Here is a 22,099-nt window from a genome sequence, read left to right on the forward strand (position 1 = left end):
ATTATATGACTAGGCCATTGCTCCCTGGTTAGTTTGTCAAATATTTTGTCTATTGTGATAGATTATTACAAGATCTCTCTTTACATCAGCAATTTCCTTATCTTTGTCTTTGGGATGCTTATAGTCATCCTCCGTGAAGACTGATGCAAAATATTGATTTAAATTATCACCCTGTTTCTCATTATCGATTCCCCAGTTACAACCTCCAAGGGTCCCACAATCACTTTAGCTACTCTCTTTATATACATAATATATATGTATAAGTACTTGATATTTGCTTTTATATTTCTTACCAATTTACTTTAATAATCAATCTTTTTTCTTCTTTATACTGAGGAAGTATTGTAGAGTTTGATTTTTTAATTGGGAGGATCACAGACACTGTTTCAATTTGAATGCATTCACAGCACTGATCATAGGTGCTAAGTCTCTGCCCTTCCCCTGCAGTTCATAATTCAGCTCATTCAGTTTTGACATTATATCTGTAAGGAATTCAAAAGTCAAGTAACACGCATTGCAAACTTCATTCCTTGATTTTAAAAAAATGGTGATTTCAGACATCAGATCTAAAACCTTTGTAGGACCTTCCCTCAAGTTAACCATCTCACATCAGCACGGAGGATTAGTTCACTTTTGGCAGTATCGAGTTCATTGAGTAAAGATTTAAACAAGTAGTGCTGAGGGTTCTTGCTCAAATTAAGTTCCCAGTCTTAACAATAACTTTCATAATATGAGAAAAGTCCACAACATTTTTTTTTCTCTTAATTTCAAGCGCGTACTCTTTAAATGCATTGTGGATATCCTTATCCCTTGTTCTCTCATTCAGGGGCAAAAGGTTGACAAGATCCTCTTTAGTTGTCATGTCTTAAAAACAATGCATGCAAAAACAATCAATTGGCCTGGCTTGGTCGTGTTGATTGATTCATTGAACTGCAGTGAGAATCATCCACAGTCTTTCAAGTCCTGCTTTAGTTGTCGATAGACGTCTTCGAACAAAGCTTCCACTTCTTTTCCTATTGGGCAAGTACCTGGTGACATGCTCTGGATTGCTGTTGTAATTTCCTCTTTGTTCTTAATGTCTTTGAACAAAGAGTCAGCAGCCAAGGTCACTGCTTCTATAATTACTTCAACTTCTATGAATGATTTTTTATGAATGGCAAATGTGAAATGATGTTTCGTGCAAACCTTACCTTTTGCAGCTGGCTTATTTTTAAAAAAGAGGCTATTGAGCTTTTAAAACAGCCTTCAGCTCATCCTTGTCCAAAGCATACGGTTCAATGGAAAAGTATCTTTCGATTTATTGTGCATGGTTTGGTGTAGTTCCAAATCCCCTTTTTACTTATCGATATACTTTTGTGACATACCAGGCAAATGCTCTTACCTTTTACAGTTGAAAACAGAAATCCATTTTTCTATTCCATGTGAAAGTTGCACATTTTTAATGTATTTTTAGATGGTCCAGCTTCATCACTAATCATTACTGCTTCAATTTGTAGCTAATGGCATCACTCTACTGCTGGTCACGCCACAGGTAGACCTCTGGATCCATGCCTCTGGAACATCCAGATTTTTGCTGAATGCTTTCAATTGTTGAGGCATAGCAGGTCACTTCTGTGGTCACAATTTGGTTCATAGGCACCTGGTCAGCTTCCTTTGCTCAGAAATTAAATGTGGAGCATAGCAGCGCTTCCCCATAATTTTTCTTCGTCCTACATGGACCTATTAGGTAAGCAGCTTAATAAAAAATAATGCAGGTCTGCAGAGATTGGGGAGGAGCAGGTCTGGCTAAGTTGCTCTTGCAAAGATTTCACATGAACACGGGCTGAGTAATCATTCTGTTTCTAGTACTGTGGTATACTGGCTTCACACATCAATTCCTGGCATAATTCTTCTTCATTTTTTTGCATTGCCACCACAAAAAGCTTACTTTACCCAGCAATGATAGTCCAATTGGACCAAACTGAAACATGACGCAACAAACCGGCAAAGACTTATGAGCATAGGCTTCTTTCTAGTCGCACGACATCTGAAAGTGGAAGTCATGCAGTGGAATGACAATTGATGTGTATGCAGCAAGGAAATGCAGGAGATGAGCTCAACTGTCAGGGAAGAGCATGGCAAGGGAACACGAATGGACAGGGAGATCAACTGTTGTGCACGTGCACCACAAGGGAAGATGGATAGCAATAAGATTGACTGCTCGTGACTTTGCAATCGAACAGTTGATCATGCTCTACGTGTTGGAGGCTATGGTCTGACAGTGAAGCAACTCTTTGAGTGTCTATAGATGACTCCCACTCATGACTTCTTTTCTTTGATGTTTATTATTTCCATTTAAACTGATTCCACATCACATTATGATCTATTGCATCGATATCACTACTCACGACCACAATAATACCTTCCTTTATTAACTTTTTTTCCAGAATGTGAATACCCTTGAATACTGAGTTCCCAATTTTGGTCACCCTGCAACCACATCTTTGTAATCAAGTCATATTCATTTATTTCCATTTGTGCCATCAACTCTTTGACCTGTTACTAATGCTGCCTGCATTCAGATAAAATGCCTAAGATTTGACTTATTACCATTATTACGTACTTTGGTTCTAATTCCTGCTGCACTCTTGCTTATATTCTCATCCTTTTCCATCATACCTTGATTATTCATCTCTTCACTACTCTGCACCCGTGCTCTTTTTTTATTGTTTAAACTTCCCTTCAATTGAATCCTCCATCCCATTAAGTTGAAAGTCCTATTTACAACCCTAGTTATAGCATAGTTCAAATGAAGTCCAAACTAACAGAGCAGCTTCCTCCTTCCCCAGCGTGCCACTATACCATAAACTGTAACCCAATTCTCCAACATCAATATTTTCTTCTCTAAGTTAATTTACACTATGCCAATTTGCACATGGCTCAGGTAGTATTCTAGACAATTATTATCTTTGTGATTCTGCATTTTAATTTAGCCCAAGCTACTTGTAATCCCCCAACAGAACTCTTTCCTAATCTACATATTGGTATCTGTGCGGATATGACAATTGAATCCTCCTCTCCTCCAAGATGCCCTCTAACCCAGAAGAGATGTCATTAACCTCGGCATCAAGTAGAAAACACAGCCTTTGGGTCTCTCTGTCTTTGCTGCAGATAATAGTATATTTTCCCTGAACTATATAATCCCTTCCTACTACTTTATTTCTCTTATGCCCTCCCCCACAAGAACAGCAGGCTAAAGTCAAAATCTGAAGGAAGGATTTGGGATTTAATGGGTAAGTCCTATAGGCACTGAAAACTAGTTCCTGAAGGGCAGGTAGGGCTGAAGTTGCCTCTTAGAATTCGGCAATGGCACACTGATTCTGAGTCTGAGGTCCAGTTCCACAGTACAGCCATTTCTAAAAGTAACAGGAGATTTTAAGTATTGTGTGTTACAGCTGAGCATACTGCCCTACTGCTCAATATTTAATAATGTTAAGAAACTGCTTATCCATTAATTATATACTTTCTAAGTCATGTGGAACACAGCTTTGAATTCAAAACATCAGCAGTTAGCTTCCTAGAGGTTTAATTGTCCATTTATAGTTCAATGTCGCATAGCTGGTTATTCATCACTCACATAAGACATTTAGCACGTGAACTAAAATTAGTGTTCAAACTGACTATACATTCAAATTTTAGCTCGTCAAGTTAATAAATGCCAGTACCTTGTTAGAAACTTATTTGGCCTAGATCCAAATATTCTCTAAATATTTAAATAGTGACTTTCTGTAGATAAGTAATAAAGAAACTTATATATTCAGTCTGTTTTGTCATATACTAATGCATGTTTTATTGAAATGCTGATGAATGATAAAATATTGCACAAGGAGACAAGATATTACATAAAAACAAAACAAGGTAATTTTCATGGTAGTGCATGAAAATTGGGCCATTTAGCTCAGTTGGCTAGATGGTTAGCATTTTGTTCAGAATAATTTGACAGCAGAAGATTAATTCCTGCTCTGGCATACAATACCATATCATAAAGTTAAGTTAGAACTTGAATTCATTTTAATAGCCTTAGTCTTGCAACATTTGTGTTACTTTAAATTGATTAATACTGATAGTTATCAAATGTTCCATTGTCTCCCAAATCTGTTCCCATCTTTTCCGGAACTTCTTATTTGAATCCATTCAATCAGGTTTCTGTCTCTGCTGCCACAAATGTCTTTTATCAAAGTCATAAATCACATGCTATCTGATTGTGGCAATGGTAAAATTTCCCTTTTCAATTTGTCTGAAGTCTATGACACGGTCGATCATACATCTTCCTCCAATGCCCCTCCACAGTTGTCAGGTGGGTAGAACTGTACTTGTCAGATTCCATTCTTATCTATCTAATGTACGCCAGGGAATGATTTTTCTTCCCATTCCTACACCATTACCTCTAAGTCACAAGTTTGTCATGATGCAGGGGAAAGCCATTCAGCCCATTGTGTCTGTACTGCTGTTCCCCAAGAATCTATTGTGCACTCCTCCAGTTCTCATCTACACGCTGCTCCTTGATGACATCATCTGAAAACACAGCACTAGTTTTCACAAATATGCTGACAACATCCAGCTCTACCTCCCACCATCTTTCTCAACTCTTTCATAGTTATTAAATTATCTGACTGCTAATCTAACAATCAGTAGTGGATTAGAAAAAATTTCAATCAAATAAACACTAAGGCTGAAACCTTTGTTTTCAGTTTCCAATCCAAATACACTCTCTGACTCCATTCCTCTCCTTGGTCTTCTGATATTAATATAGTTTGTTGCAACCTTGTTTCATATTTGATGCCAAGATGAGCTTCTAACCTCCTGTTAGCATCATCACTAAGTCTGCCATAAAATCACCCAACTTCGCCCCTATCTCAACCCATCTGTTGCTGAAACACTCATTCATATATTCATTATCTCTAGACTCAATCATTCTAAGGCGCTCCAGGCTGGTCTCCTTCACTCTATCCTTTGCACACTTGAGGTCATCTAAAACTGCTGCCTCTGTGCTCACACGTATCAAGGGCTAAGCCCTTGAGTTTGATCTTAGTAATCTATTATGGCATTTCTCAGACCAACACTCCTTTCAGGCCCACCCATTTTCCTCTCTCAAAACATTTTCACACATCGTCATCGAGACAACCATAACTGACCAATGGCCCAATCAGTACTTTGCAGTCATGTTAGATCCAGCTGGGAGTGATGGTGAACTATTAAAGTAATAGAAGGAGCCTTGGCAAACCTCCCTGATTTCAATTATGGCACAGCCTGCCAGTCAATGTAAATGGCAAGTTGAAAGAATTTGCAACCAGTGATAATTTATTACCATGGATGTGTCAACATAGATTTCAATCTTTAGCCCATTGAATTCACTCCACAAATCAAAAAAATGGCAAAATGCAAAGGCAACATGGGCTCCAATAACATCAAGATGTTACATTCTGGGATCCCACACTTAAGCCTTTTGCCTTCCAAGTAATAGGTAATCTACTTATTCTTGGTTCCAAAATGTACCACTTCATAATTATGTCTGTTGAGCTTCATTGTTTTTCTTTAATTTATCATAGTCTTCCTTAATATTGATTATTGCTTCCCCTCCACCTCACAGTTTAGTGTCAAGCTCAAATCTAGAAACTGTGTTTTTGATTGTGCAGTTCACATCGTTTAGTGTAAATTGTAATCAGCAGTAGTCCCAGCAATGATCCTGAACTGTGACAAACTTTGTCTTAACTTTACTTATTTCAAAATTATTATGTACAACTGCTGTAATTAATGATAGGTACCATGGTAGAACGACTTATCAAACTTTTCACTGTAATTTTCATGTAAAAGTACACATGACGACAAATTTCTGTTCTATCCTGAAAAACATTATATTCTGCCATACATTCCTCTTACACTCTGCTTTCTGACTTGAAGCCAGCTAGTAATCCATTCTGCTGCTTCTCCTTAGACTCCATATTCTCAGAGTTTAGTGATTAGACAATTGTGAGGCACTTAACATTGTTGGCTCATAGCATCATTTCGGCATAAGGGGCAAACTGACTCAAGTGATCCAATCTAACGTTCTGTCGAGCAGTTCGATTAGTTCCACCCTCCTGTCTTGCCCCAGTGAGCCTGACAGTTTAGCTTTCTTGAGCACCCAACAAATTTCCTTTTGAAATTATTCATCATTTCTGCTTTCACCACAGATGGAAGCAGTCTTTCGAGTTTCACTTACTGCATAAAAATCTCCTCACATTCCACCTCCACATATTTTCCCTAAAACTTTGTAACTATGACTCTTATGCTTTTACCATTATCCAATGGGAACAGCTTTTCCTTGCATAGTTCATTCAATGCATCATAAACTTTTACACCTCTATAAAGTCTTCCTCAATCTCCTTTTGCCCAAGAAATTTTCAATGGCCTTTTGAAAATCTAGGTGAATTATATCTATCACAGTACCATTGTCTACTCTTTGTGACTTTCTTATTGCTGTAGTGCCTGAAAACTTATGCTCCAGAACTAGCTACACTCTAGCCAAATTATTCCAGCATTGTGCAATACTGTCATCTACATGGCCATGCGAAAAATTGCCCAGATATTGTCACGTAAATAAAAAGCAGGACAAATCAAATCTAGCTAACCATACTTCATCAATCCACTCTCAACAGTCAGCAAAATAATAGAAGTTGTCATGAACAGTGCTACAAAGCAGCACTTTTTAACAGTCACACTCACCAAAGCTCACTTAGGTTCTAACAGGACCACTCGACTCCAGACCTCATTACAATATTGACTTGATCCAAACATGAGTCAAGGAAATGAATTCCGGAAGTGAGGAGTGACTGCCCTTGACCCAAGGCAGCATTTGACCAAGAGTGTTACCATCATTTCAATAAATTTGAAGTCCATGGAAATTAGGACAAAAACTCTCCATTAGTTGGAGTCATGACTAGCACAAATGAGAAGGTTTGCAGTTTGGCAGCCAATCAACTCAGTCACAGGACATTGCTGCAGGAGTTCATCAAGAAAATATTCTCAGCCAATCATCTTGAGCTACAATCTTCAATCATTAATGGTCTTCCACCCACCATAAGGTCAAAAGTGGAAATTTTGCTAACAATTCCATAATGTTCAGTGCCATTCGTAAACCCGCCGATACTGAAGCAGGTCATGCTTGCAAGCAGCAAGACCTCAATGACATTCAGATCATAAGTGGCAATTAAGATGCTCACTACACAACTGCTAGGCAATGATCATCCCCAACAAGAATAATCTAACCAGATTTCTATAACATTCAACAATACTACCATCACTGAATCCTCAAACCCTCCCTCACAACATTGTGGGTCTACCCACACAAAATGACCATAGCCATTAGGAAGAGAGCTCATCAACACATTCTCAATGCCAATTAGGAATGGGCAAAGATGCCAACACATCCACACCCCACATTTGAATAACAAGCAAGAAACAACCTCACTCACATGTTATTTCCATTTCACTCATGCCTCACAGTAACCCTCCAAAAAAGTTGCTATTTCACCCTCTCAATACAGTCCATTTCCTACATTCACCATTCTCTTCTTTCTCTCCTTGCAAGACAAGAGAGCACAGATATTCAGGGAAGGGCATGGAATTACAACCTGACTGCAGCAGAAAACAAAAGACTACAAATTGATAGATTCTTGGAATACATGGCTATTAGAACTGGAGAGATATCTTATGAGAGAATGAGATTTACAAAGCCACATAGCAGACAATACACATTTGTCAGCAGCCACTAAAACATGATGATCCAACGTCCTGCTGATTTTGTTTTCAGCATGTCAGTTTCACTTCATGTCTCTCATTTCCCAAAGGTCTAATAAGCATCAATTGGGTGATGCTGTAGGGCCAAAGATTTCCCATGGAAGGTTATGCACCTTAACGAAGGAACATGAAAATATTTGCAACAAGCTCAGACACACAAACCTTGATGGGATCTCCAAAACAAGTAACTGTGTTCTCACATAGTGACTCTCACACCATACGTGAGTAGGTGTTAGAGACCAGGCCAACAGCAGAAAATATCTGCCAAAGTGCTCAGAGGACAGAACTGTTGATCTTCAAAGATCACTGACAAAGAAAACTATTCTGGAACAGTAACAGAAAATATGAAGATACTGTCAGTATTTTAAGAGACACGGCAGAAGGTTGGAGAGAAATTGGAGGAATTCACCTCACATTTAAATGTCATGATGTCTCAGACCTTTGCTCTGATTTCTACCTCTAAAAAAGGAGTGATTACCTACACTAGATATGGCGTGCAGGCAAGCCTTGATCAAGGCTTGATCATGACCTGCACACTCAGTCTGGCATCATGAATAGGACGGACGAAAGCCTTTCACTAGCCATTGAAAACTGAATAAAGTGCACCAAAGTGCTGTCCAGCTCTTTGTAAACAGGAAAGTCCAACTATGCCAAAGAGGGACCATGAAGAAAGTGAAAATAGAAATGAGGTATGTGTTCAATATGCTCCCACTCATATCCATTTGTCATTCCCTTCCCCCACCAGCACCCCTGTAAGAGCTGATATATTGATGGCAGAGTCCATCCCTGTACATATGGCAGAATTTAGTCAGACTCTCATTGACGAAACCCAGAGGACTATCACTGCTAATAGCAGCAATTTTGAACATGGGCTAAATGTTACTTGGAAAAGGTAAGTCACACAGAACTTCTTTTATTTAAAGTTAAGAGTTGTGAATCAAGTTAACATTGTAAATAATTGAAGCAAATGTTATAAATGAGTTCCAAAGGCAAATGAGTATGATTGTTGAGAATAGAGATTAAGGGATAAAGTGAAAATTGTTGATGTGGAATGTGGCAGTTAAAATGAGACAAGCTTGTTGTATTTAATCACTTCTTCCTGATACCTAAATTTTCCAGGCTTCAAAGAAAACATTTTCTGAAATCCATCAGCACAATTACTATTGAAAATGGTTTTTGCCATAAAATCATGCTGCTATATCATTCTTTATCAAAGTCATAAAATATTTAATTATGGCATCTGAGTTAGATGATAAGCTCCAAAAGGCACCCACGCAACAATCTGCTCAAATCAGCAGGTGAAAATTCAGCAATCTGTTCCATCTATTTATTTCAACTGCAGTCGGAGGTTACAAATCGTATACATTCAAAAACCAGAACCTTACGAAAGTGCAGAAGAGATTTACTTGAATTATATCAGATATGACACTCATTAGTTATGCAGACGGAATAGAGAAGTCAGAGCTGTACTCTCTAAAGCCAAGCAAGAAGAGATGCTATAAAGGTGTTCAACTGTTTTATTAGAGAATATAAGGAGAAACTGTTTCCAATAGATAAAATATCCATAACCAGAGAAAACAGATTCAGGTGATTACCAAAAGAATCAGAGGCAACAGGAGGAAAGTTTTTTTTAAACACAGCAGATTGTTATCTGGAATGCACCAGCTGAAAGATTGGTAAGAGCAGATTCGATAAAACGCTCAAAAGAGAATTGAACAAATACTTCAAGGAATAAAATACAAGGCTATGGTGAAAGATGGAAGTGAAGTTAATATCATTGCTCGATGATGGTTATGATGGCTGAGTGGAGTCTGTGTTGTGTATTTTGTCTAATGTTAAGAACTTTTGACTTTACATTCTGTTTTATGTCTTTTTGTCTATTTGGGAAATAAGATACTTTGCCTATCCAGAAATCTGCTTGTTAAATGCTTTCCATTCTTCTGTCTCATATTATCAGCAGTGGTACATCCCTGAGCCACATTTTCAGGGACTAGAAAAAATATCACCTCAAACAAATTGCCATGTCTAAGTATTTTACAATGTTTTTGTGAAGAATAGTCCTATTATTCTGCATTATTCCCCAATTAGTTTCTGAAAATTTCAATTATAATGTTTAGAAATACAAGGAAAGTATATGAAGTCATAGATCATTATTTTCCTTCTGCCATTAAGAAGGGATGTCTTGCTGCAATTATACAGCAATCTTAGTCGGTATCCGAGGAAGGATGTCTGGCAATGGACAGAGTACAATGAACATTTACCAGACTGCTCCCTGGGATGGCAGGGCTGACATATGATGAGAGACTATATCGATTATATAATATTCACTGGAGTTTAGAAGAATGAGGGTGGGGTTTCATATAAACCTAAAAAATTCTAACAGGACTAAATATGGTAAATGCAGCATGTTCCCAATGACCAGAAAGTCCAAAACCAGGGATCACAGTCTAAGATACAGGTGGGCCATTTAGGACTAAGAAGAGAGGTTTTCACACAGAAAGTGGTGAGGCTATGGACTTCTCTCCAACAGGAAGCAGTTGAGGCTAAAACATTGAATGCTTTTGGGTAGGAGTTAGATATAATTCTTAGGGCCAAATTAACACCATCCAGGACAAAGTAGCACACTTGATTGGCAATACATCCACAAGCGTCCACTCCCTCCATCACTGACACTCAGTAGCAGTAATATGTACTGTCTACAAGATGCACTGCAGAAATTCACCAAAAATACTCAACAAACACCTTCCAAACCCATAACCATTTCCATCTAGAAGGACAACGGCAGCAGATATGTGGAAACACCACCACCTTCAAGTTCTCTCCAAGTCACTCACTATCCTGACTTGGAAATATATTGCCATTCCTTCACTGTCACTGGGTCAAAATCCTGGAATTCCTTCCCTAATGGTATTGTAGGTCAACCCACAGCAAGTGGACTGCAGTGATTCAAGAAAGAAGCTCACCAGTACCTTCTCAAGGGCAACTAGGGATGGGAAATAAATGCTGGCCAGCCAGCAATGTCCACATCCCACAAATGAATTTTTTAAAAAAGTTAGAGTGTAGGGAGAAAGCAGGAACAGGGTACTGTTCCTGGTACTGGAAATGGGTACTGGATGATCAGCCATGATCATATTGATTAGATGAGCAGGCTGAAGGGCTAACTAGTCTACTCCTGTTTCTATTTTGTACGTCAAGAGTAATAAATTGACTATCAGTATATATAAGTATAAGTATTTAGTATTCTCATAAAATGTTCTTTGTCATAAATTTCAACCTGCAACAATACCATTTAGGATTAGTGGCATTAGTCATCCTGTGAGTGGATCCCTCGTGGCCAGAATTGACTTGCGACTGTCCAATGCCTAATTATAAAATAGATTTCTTTGAGTTGTAACAATGCATCCTCCTTTAGCATATGTAATAGCATAAATGTGTATGTACCCTCACATGTATTTCTTCAAACTATCAATATACAGAAGTCAGAAAAGGCCAATTTAGCCAAACTGATGATAAATCTTGGAATTATAGAAAGGCTTAGCAAAGATGAAGGCCATTCAGGCAATAGTGCCTGTGTCAGGCTCTTTAATAGAGTTTTCCAACTAATTCCATTGCCCTGGTTTTCGAGCAAACATTTCATCTCCTTTCTAGGTGACATTGTCAGTGCTGTGTAACCTCTGTTGAAACTCCAACGGAGGCTACATAGTACTGACAATGTCACCTAGATGGGAAATGAAACGTTTGCACGAAATCCAGTCAGATCAGCAAACCAACCAACAACTCCAACCGCAACCCAAGCTACAGATCGTTGTTAAAGTATTATGTACAATTCTGGAATCCACATTATAAGAGGTATATGATAGCACTGGAAAGGGTTAGAGGAGATTTAAGAGGATGTTGCCTGGGCAGGAGAGTTTCAATTATGAAGAAAGATTGGACAGACTGGGATTGTTTTTCTTAGAGCAAAGGAGATGGAGAGGGAATATGATTGAAATGTATAAAATTGAAAGGCACACATTGGAAGACAGGAAGAAACGTTTCCCCCCGATGGAGGGATCTGCTTAGATTTAAGGCAAGGGGCAGAAGGTGTAGAGAAGATATGAGGAAATACTTTCTCACCTAGAGGATGGTGGGAATCTGGAAATCACTGTCTGTAAAGGTGATAGAAGCAGAAACCCTCATAACATTCAGAAGTATTTAGATGGGCACTTGCATACAAGACATACAAAGCCATGGACCAAGTGCTGGAAAATGAGATTAGATTAGTTAAGTGGTCGTTTTTGACCAGACGCAATGGGCCTAAAGGCCTTTTTCCATGCTATAGATCTCTATGAATCTCTAGAAGAACAAATAAATTGTCATCTGCATCTTTAAGCCAGCTCGATGTTGAATGAATGTAGCTGAGACCATTGAGTTCAGGTACCATTGATGGCACCTAAATCACTAACCTCTACAAACTGTGTATGTATCCCTTCATTTTAGTGGACTCTAACTTGCTTAATCTATTGTTCCCCATTCTACAATCTGTGTAATCTTCAAATGTGTATGTACATGTACATGCTAAATTTGGAACATATTCAACTGTTTAACTTGTAGGGCATTAAGTACAATAAACTGACCCAATTTATTTTTAAAGAAACTCAAAGTTTGGTTGTGTCTTTTACAATCATACCATGTAAACAGTTAAGCACTTACTGATTTAGCTCATACAGCTGTTCTTTCCAAAACAAAATCCTATTACGGTTAAATAATGGGAGAGAAGGGAACCAATCAACTCCACCTCACCTGCTTAGACTGTCTTAAAGGAAAGCCTGAACCCTACAAAGTACTTTCGCAAAGATTAAAAAACAGGAACTATGAAGTACAGCTCCATGTTTAACTTACGTGACACGAAACACATCAAAGAAATATTGCAGTCTTTTTCTTACCTGTATTGTAGTTTGTTTTGTTGAAGTGTTTCTTATGTTCAAGCTGGTGGTGAAAGAGTTCACAGGCAAGCTTTAGTACTTATTCCACAAATCCAGCCTTAGATGTCTTTGTATGTAAGCAGGAAAAGCAGCAAGATAGGTTTTTTTGAACGAAGGCAGCTCAAGCTGAGGAGCAGGAACTTTTATGGTGTCCCATGAAAACACCACTGGCTCAGACTTGAAGTGGGGAGACAACTCAGTTTGCTCTTTTTCCTAAGTCTGGGGAGACAGAGGTCAAAACCTTTTTTTTATATATTTTCAGCAAGCAACTTAGCAGATAAGGAGGCCGATCCAACATTGATTCTTATTGTTGTAAATTCTGAGATAGCACACCAAGTTACTCCCTCTTTCCTGAGGAAAGTACCACTGATTATGAAGCAGTAAAAAGCCTATCTTAAGTGTACATCATTTAGTGCTGTACACATACCATCAAAAATTCTATGCCCTCAGGGAACAGCCTAACCAATTATACCTGGAATTTGAAGTGTTAAGCAGCTTGCTTTTGACTACTAGGTACAGGCACTTGAAGCCACTTTTGAAAATCTCTGTGAACAAATTTTCCTTCAGGAGTTCAGAGTTTTCACACTCTTCCTTAAAAAGAATGCATCTAGAGGAACAGAGAGTAACTGGGTCTAGGCAAGCTAACACTGGCTGACGATTATGAGCTGATCAATAGATCCCTGTTCCAGAAGAAACTCTTACGAGTCACCCTTGTCAATTGGAAAGGATAGAAATTAAGAGACTGATAGGCAACTGAACATCCATAGGAGCGAGGGAAATACTGGGAGAAACAGACGTAGAAACATAGAAGACAGGAGCAGGAGAAGGCCATTCGGCCTTTCAAACCTGCTCTGCCATTCTTCACGATCATGGCTGATCATCCAACTCAATAGCTTTATCCTGCTTTCTCCCCATAACCTTTGATCCTATTTGATCCCAAGGGCTATATCTAGTCGCCTTTTGAATACATTCAATGGTTTGGCATCAACTACTTCCTGTGGTAATGAATTCCATAGGCTCACCACTCTTCGGGTGACAAAATGTTTCTTCATCTCCGTCCTAAATCATCTACCCGGAATCCTCATACTGTGACCCCTGGTTCTGGACACACCCACCATCGGGAACATCCTCCCTGCATTTATCCTGTCCAGTCCTGTTAGAATTTTATTAGCCTCCATGAGATCCCCCCTCATTCGTCTGAACTCAAGCGAAAACAATCTCAATCTAGTCAATCTCTTCTCATATGTCAGACCCACCATCCCCAGAATCAGCCTGGTAAACCTTTGCTGCACTTCCTCAAGAGCAAGAGCATCCTTCCTCAGAAAAGGATACCAAAATTGCACACGGGTATTGTAGGTGTGGTCTCACCTGTGCAACTGCAACAACAAATCCCTGCTCCTGTACTCAAAACCTCTTGCAATGAAGGTCAACATACCATTTGCCTTCTTTACCACCTGCTGCACCTGCATGCTTACCTTCAGCAACTGGTGCACAAGGACGCTCAGTTCCCACTGCACACTCCCTTCTCCCAATTTACAGCCATTCAGGTAGTAATCTGCCTTCTTGTTTTTTGCTTCCAAAATGAACAACCTCACATTTATCCAAATTATATTGCATCTGTCATTGATTTGCCCACTCACCCAACCTGTCGAGATCATGCCGAAGGATCTCTGCATCCTCGTCACAGTTCACCCTCCCACCCAACTTGATATCATCTGCAAACTTACAGACATTACATTTTGTTCCTTCATCCAAATCATTAATATATATTGTGAATAGCTGGGGTCCCAGCACCGATCCCTGTGGCACCCCACTAGTTACTGCCTGCCAATTTGAAAAGGATCCATTAATGCCTACTCTTCGTTTCTTCTCTGCCAGCCAGTTTCCTATCCATCCCAATACACTTCCCCCAATGCACTTTAATCTTGCACATTAATCTCTTATGTGGGACTTTGTCAAATGCTTTCTGAGAGTCCAAATATGCTACATCAACTGGCTCCCCTTGTTAACTCTACTAGTGACATCTTTATAGAATTCTAACAGCTTTGTCAAGCATGATTTCCCCTTCATAAACCCATGCTAACTCTCTGATCTTGCCACTGCTTTCTAAATGCTCTGCTATAAAATCCTTGACAATGCATTTGAGAACTTTGTCCATTACTAATGTTAGGCTCACCGGTCTACAATTCCCTGTTTTCTCTCTGCCTCCCTTTTTGAATATTGGAGTGACATTAGCCACGCTCAAATCTGCAGGGACTGTTCCAGAATCTATGCAATCCTAGAAGATGACCACCAATGCATCCACTATTTCTAGAGCTACTTCCTTAAGTACTCTGGGATGTAGATTATCAGGCCCTGGGGATTTAATCGGCCTTCAATCCCAACAATTTTCCTCCATCATTTCTCTACTAATATTGATCTCCCTCAGTTCTTCCCTCTCTTGCATCCTAAATCTTGCATCCTCCAACAATTCCTGGTATCTAATTTGTGTCCTCTTTTGTCAAGACAGAACCGAAGTATGTATTCAGTTCCTCAGCCATTTCTTTGTCCCCTATTACACATTCCCTTGTCTTTACCAATCTCTTTTTCTTCACGTACCTATAGAAACTCTTGGCGTCAGTCTTTATGTTCCCTGCAAGCTTACTTCTGTGCTCTATTTTTCCCTTCTTAATCAATCCCTTGGTCCTTCTTTGCTGAATTCTAAACTGCTGAGAATCCTCAGATTTATTATTTTTCTTGGCCAATCTGTATGTTTCTTCCTTGGATCAGATATTATCTCTTATTTCTATTGTCAGCCATGGATTGGCCCTCTTACCCATTTTGCTTTTCTGACAGACAGGAATAAACAGTTGTTGCATTTCCCTCATGTGTTCCTCGAATGTTTGCCATTTCCTATCCACTGTTATCCCTTTAAGTAACTCTCCCCAATTTATCAAGGCCAACTCACGCCTCATATCCTCATAGATCCCTTTATTCAGGTTCGGGGAGCCCTCCTCAGAAACCTGTGTGTTTTAACACCAAAAGGTTGGGCATGCCCAGGCTAACTGTTAGACAAGGTGATAAACCAGTGAGATTTATCAGTGCACTTACATCGTGTGCAGAGAATTGGAATCAGTCAGAGAGGCAGTTCTGAAGAAAGGTCACTGGAATTGAAACATTGACTCTGTTTTCTCTCCACAGATACTGCCAGACCTGCTGATCTTCTTTGACAATTTCTGCTTATGTTGTAATTGCAGGATATGGCTCTGAATGCAACGGAGAATCTCTGTAAAAGCACTCCTGACAGTTCTGATGAGATTAAACAAAACACTGAGAGTTATTGGAATTTTGTATCCATAGAAAGGGTAGCTGTATTTCTCCACAATGTGGCAAGTATGCCTATAGTGATACAGAGGGATACTAGGGCCAGCCAAACTCTACATCTGGGAAAAGGAAAGGTATGAACTTCCTACTAGGAAGTGCAGTTAATGACAAGGTGCTGGTAAAAGGGATTGAAGGAGACTGCATGCTCACTCCCTTTTATTGGGGGTGCATCTGAAGTGAACCTTAGGAGTCATACCCACTCTGCCTGTGGACAGGATCAACTTGCTCCTCAGCTCCTGATGAAGGGTTTCGGCCCTAAGCATTGACTTTCCTACTCCTCGGGTGCTGTCTGACCTGCTGTGTTTTTCCAACTGCCCATTTATTAACATTGTTCCTCAGCTTGGCAGAATCAAGGTCATAACATCTGCACTGAATCCCCCTGATCTGAATCACCACAGTTCACAAGCCAGAATCATTTGGGAAATGCTATGTAGCAGTTTAAAGTATTGAATGTTGACAGGAAAGCACTTCCAAAGTTCATGAGAACAGGGAGTAAGGTTTGGAGACAGGAAGTACACATACAACAGAAGATTTTCATAATGAAAGATTATTGTTATGCTTAAATGACAGCATCTTTATAGATAGGTCCAAAATGTGGCAATAACCCCTCCAAGCCACTCAACATCCAAACTTTGAAATAAATCACCATTCCTTCACTGTCAATAGATCAAAATCTTGCTCCAATTCCTGTTCTCTCCAAATTGATGGCCTTGCAATGGTTATGTGTGGGCTCCATTTTATCAACTTTAAGCAGAAACTTCTGACATTAGTTGAGACCTGCGAATTAGTCAAGCGTTTCGGTTTCTGACAGTTTAAGTCATGCAGTATTAATGGTGTGGGTTCCCAATGACTTCATGCAAGTGACCTAGCCTTTTACTGATTCCCTATACTCTGGCATGTGGTAACACTGATGAGCACCAGTGGGTTCATCACTGGAATAACAAGCAGGATCACACCTACATATTACTGAATTATGCATTCAGTAATTCATTTTCGAAACAACTATTTGGCAATTGCAAGTAATCTCAAATTTCTACTTGACCTTACCGTGTACTGCATGGTTGCAAAGTGCTATGCATTGAAATATAGTGTTTGCCGAGAGATAACAAGTCAATTCAAGTCAATTGCTTCATTAAACCAGTCACCCTCTTTATTATCAAACTGTGATTATAAGTATCATGCATTGAAAGTAACCGTGCAACATTAAAGCAATATGCAATAATTAATTATCTAAACATGACTGATGGCAAATATAGAAAAGAAAAATGCATAGAGTGTTGAGAACAAAATCTTCACCTCTATTCTCTTTGGAAAATTACTAACATCAATTCCATATTTACTTCCCGATACCAAGAATATCTTCAGTTTTTAACCATCTTATTATCATTTTTTGTTTCAGAGTCGAATGGCTGAAAGTTTACGTCTCTTTGATTCCATCTGCAACAACAACTGGTTTATCAACACCTCACTCATCCTGTTTCTGAACAAGAAAGATCTCCTTGCAGAAAAGATCAAACGAATTCCATTGACAGTATGTTTCCCAGAGTACAAGGGTCAGAACACATATGAAGAGGCCGCTGTCTATATTCAGCGGCAATTCGAGGACCTGAACCGCAACAAGGAAACAAAGGAAATCTACTCCCACTTTACATGTGCCACAGACACCAGTAACATTCAGTTTGTTTTTGATGCAGTTACTGATGTGATAATACAAAATAACTTGAAATATATTGGGCTCTGCTAGACAATATTCCAACTACAATTGAACAAAATCCATACAAGGATTCGGGAGGTCAAGAATAAAATTATACAGGAGAAATGCTGGAATTGGCAGCAAAAGGGGGTGAGGAAAATTACCACAATGATGATAACTGGATGAGGTCTGAGCTACTGCACTGAATAGCTTTACTAATTCACTAAGATTCTAGTGATTCGCAATCCAGCATCATGAGTTCCAGTATGGAATCATGAGAAACACTGTGATCTCTGATGTAACATGTCGTTTTTATCTGACATGACTGAGCTATAGATTACTTGCAGTGAATTAGTAAGCTCTCTACCATTCCTAACATCGAACTTGCAATCTGCAATACCAAAATCTGAGTTTGCTGTATGCCATTTCAAAAATAAGACAAACGCAAGGCAACAGTTATTTTCCTCTCCTTCAGCTTAAAAAAAGAGCCACTTATTCTTTGGCTCCTTGTAAATAAGAAACAATATCGATGAAAGTCTTTTTAATGAACATTTAATTTCCCAGATATAAATGATGTGTGTATTGTTTCGTCCTCCATTTTTGTTCTGAATTCTACATCATTGTACAAACAATTGATACCAAGGTTATATCATACTGGCCTCACTGCAACGGAAATGTCTGACTGATCCGATTCCACAATTTAATATAGAAATTCTACAGGGAAGAGCAAAAAGAACAATATCAAAACTATAGAAATTGTCATGCTCTACAAACTTTTTACTTCTTTTGGTTAGAAAATGGAAACAATAAAGAACCAGTGACTGATAATGAGGCAGTTTTAATGATATATAAACTGTTCTGACATTAATATGATATATCCCAACTTGATGAATTGATAAAGACAATTTTTGATGGCCAAAAGATACATTGGTAACTAAAACAAAAATGCTCAGCATACAGCATTGATTTTACTTTCTTTTTTTGTGCAACATTCACATGACAGAAGTATGTAAATACATTAAAAATATAAAGCACACTCTGAAATGAAGAAGATAAACTCATAAACAAAGGCTAGTATGTGAATCTGCAGTTAAGGGCTTTGAGACAAATTTTAAAAGCTGTTCACTTGAAGAAATGAAATAAAATGAATGATACTAGTTGTACAATGTGTGATATCCATCATTGTGAAGATGATTTATGATAATGTATACTTTGAATAATTTAGAAAACAGATTTTATTTCACGGCATTCATCAGTGTAACTTTTATCCAAGGTATAAAACAAGATATCAGCATGAAATATATCATTTAATCGAAACACGCTGAGAAAAATATTGTCTTCGATGTCTGTGCAGTAATCTGTAGGAACAGATCACCCACATGTAGAAGAACACATCTGATTTTCATTCTACAGTCATAAATATATAAAAAAAAATTGAGCTGTTGTGGTGCGGTGGTAGTGTCCCTATCTCTAAGCCAGACAGACCTAGGTTCAAGTCCCATCTACTCCAGAGGTATGTAATGGGTATCTAAATGGGTTGATTAGAAAATCAAATAAAAGTAGCCCTAATTGCACAAAATGAAGAAAGGAAAGCAGTTCAATTCATTTCCCCAAATTAAGTAGAAAAGATTAACTAACATTCAAGCCACACATTTTATTGGCTAGGATTTAGGTCTCAGTTTGTGGTGTTTCATTACTAGGTTCATTGAGCAATGAAATACATCGGGAAAATGTTGTTCATTCTCAGTTTAAAGTAACAAGGAAACATTTGAGTTCTTATACCAATTTAGCTCCACATCATTTATACAACCATTTACAATTTTTTTCTTTGCTTTAGCTTTTCATTTAAAATCTTGTTCAATTCTGTTTTTTTTTTATTTCCAGCTCGTTTTTAAAATATTCAAAAATAAATCATCCATCAACTTTTCAAGAACCTCAAACTGGAAAAAACTGATGTGAATTGATCTATATTCAGAAACCTTAGGCTGAATCTTAATTTCCACAAAATGGGTGGGTTGGGATAAGGTTGGAGTTTAAAATGCAAAACATCTGGAATAGGAACTGAAGCCACTCCAAACCTACCTACTACTGATCTGAACAGAACTAGGAAGAGGGGTAAACAACCAATATACTTATGGAAAATAGTTAAATATGTGCCACAACATGTGAGGAGAGGGAGATAGCAGGAACTGCAGATGCTGGAGAATCCGAGACAACAAGGTGCAGGGCTGGATGAACACAGCAGGCCAAGCAGCATCATAGGAGCAGAGAGGCTGACGTTTCGGGCCTAGACCCTGTGAGGAGAGGGAATTGGCTTCCCTCTTTTTAACACCACTCAGTTGGTCTCAACAAATATTTTTACTTCTCCTTAGCATGCAACTATCACCCTTTGATTAAACCATAGTTCACTAAAATGAGGAAGACAATTGCTTAGATTGGCTTGAGTGAATGAAAGAGGAATTCATTATTTACTGAATAATAAAAAAAACAAACAGACACACATATTAAGTTTAACAGGGGGAGCCAGGGAGGAACAGGGCTGTGCAGTTTAAAAGTCCTTAGAGTCTCTGAAGTATTAGATATTAATCCTGAGACCACAGTCGGTTAATTGTTGACTCACACATGTAGCTGGAGCAGAATCCGTAATACCATCAAGTTCTTGGTGGATGTTTTCTCACGTTACTTGCGGGGTACTGTTTTCCAAGATGGTGAAAGAAACAGGCAGGGAGATGGGGAGTTTCAACTCTTGTTATTGCAAATTCATTTTTCCATCTCTCTGCTCTGCTGCTCACAATTAACTGTTCAAATATAGTTCGGTGTGTATTCCAGAGTCGAACTCCATTGTTTTTCATGCTGGCAAACTGGCAGGCAAGGCTTTCATTTCCCAATATGTGACATTATCATACATGTTAAACAGAAGATATGAATTTTTTGGCATTGCCTCAGTTGCTTAGTTTCGATGTCATTAGATAAAAAAAATCAATTCAGTGCAAGCAATTTTGTTTATTCCATATGGATCTTACAAAGCTTGCCTCAATCTGTGGTCAGATGAACACTGCAGACATTTTTGATCTCATAGTGTCATAGAGCTGTACAACATGGAAACAGACCATTCAGTTTAACTCTTCCTTGCCGACCACATATGCTAAAATAATTCAGTCCCCTTTGCCAGCATCTGGTCCATATCCCTCTAAACCCTTCCTATTCATATACCCATCCAGATGCCTTTTAAATGTTGTAATTCTACCAGCCTCCATCATTTTCTCTGGCAGCTCATTCCATACATGCACCACCCTCTGCGTGAAAAAGTTGCCCCTTAAGTCCCTTTTAAATCTTTCCCCTCTCACCTTAAACCTATGCCCTGTAGTTTTCATCTCCCCCACCCCAGGGAAAAGATTTTGTCTATTTACCCTATCCATGCCTCTCATGATTTTATAAACCTCTATAAGGTCACCCCTCAGCCTCCGACGCTCCAGGGAATGTAATCCCAGTCTTTTCAGCCTCTCCCGATAGCTCAAGCCCTCCGACCCTGTCAACATCCTTGTGAATCTTTTCTGAATCCTTTCAAGTTTCGCAAAATCCTTCCTATAGCAGGGAGACCAGAACTGCGTGTAGTACTCCAAAAGTAGCCTAACTAATCTGCTGTACAGCCGCAACATAACCTCCCAACTCCTATACTCTATGCACTGACCAATAAATATAAGCATACCAAACACCTTCTTCACATCCGCTGTACCCGGTGTGGCTTCCTCTACATCGGGGAAACCAAGCGGAGACTCGGGGACCGCTTTGCAGAACACCTACGCTCGGTTCGCAACAAACAACTGCACCTCCCAGTCGCGAACCATTTCAACTCCCCCTCCCATTCCTCAGACGACATGTCCATCCTGGGCCTCCTGCAGTGCCACAACGATGCCACCCGAAGGTTGCAGGAACAGCAACTCATATTCCGCTTGGGAACCCTGCAGCCCAATGGTATCAATGTGGATTTCACAAGTTTCAAAATCTCCCCTCCCCCCACCGCATCCCAAAACCAGTCCAACTCGTCCCTGCCTCCCTAACCTGTTCTTCCTCCCACCTATCCCCTCCTCCCACCCCAAGCCGCACCTCCATCTCCTACCGACCAACCTCATCCCGCCCCCTTGACCTGTCCGTCCTCCCTGGACTGACCTATCCCCTTCCTAACTCCCTACCTACACTCACCTTTACTGGCTCCATCCCCGCCTCTTCGACCTGTTTGTTTCCTCTCCACCTATCCTCT

General features: G+C 39.2%; 2 protein-coding genes across 2 annotated transcripts in view; one reads left to right on the forward strand and one right to left on the reverse strand.

Annotated features, from left to right (window-relative positions):
* The window catches only part of gnaz (guanine nucleotide binding protein (G protein), alpha z polypeptide), a 339,095-nt gene extending 320,165 nt beyond the window's left edge, over positions 1–18,930 (forward strand). The window contains exon 3 of the mRNA XM_048611487.1: positions 17,545–18,930. Within this exon, the coding sequence (XP_048467444.1) occupies positions 17,545–17,889 (345 nt within the window). The 3' untranslated portion in view covers positions 17,890–18,930. The remainder of the gene's footprint in view (positions 1–17,544) is intronic.
* rsph14 (radial spoke head 14 homolog) overlaps positions 1–22,099 on the reverse strand; it is a 665,166-nt gene that overhangs the window by 577,082 nt on the left and 65,985 nt on the right. The gene's annotated exons all lie outside the window — the stretch shown is intronic.

The sequence above is a fragment of the Rhincodon typus genome, chromosome 24, assembly GCF_021869965.1.
Source record: "Rhincodon typus isolate 14 chromosome 24, sRhiTyp1.1, whole genome shotgun sequence".
Lineage (NCBI taxonomy): Eukaryota > Metazoa > Chordata > Chondrichthyes > Orectolobiformes > Rhincodontidae > Rhincodon > Rhincodon typus.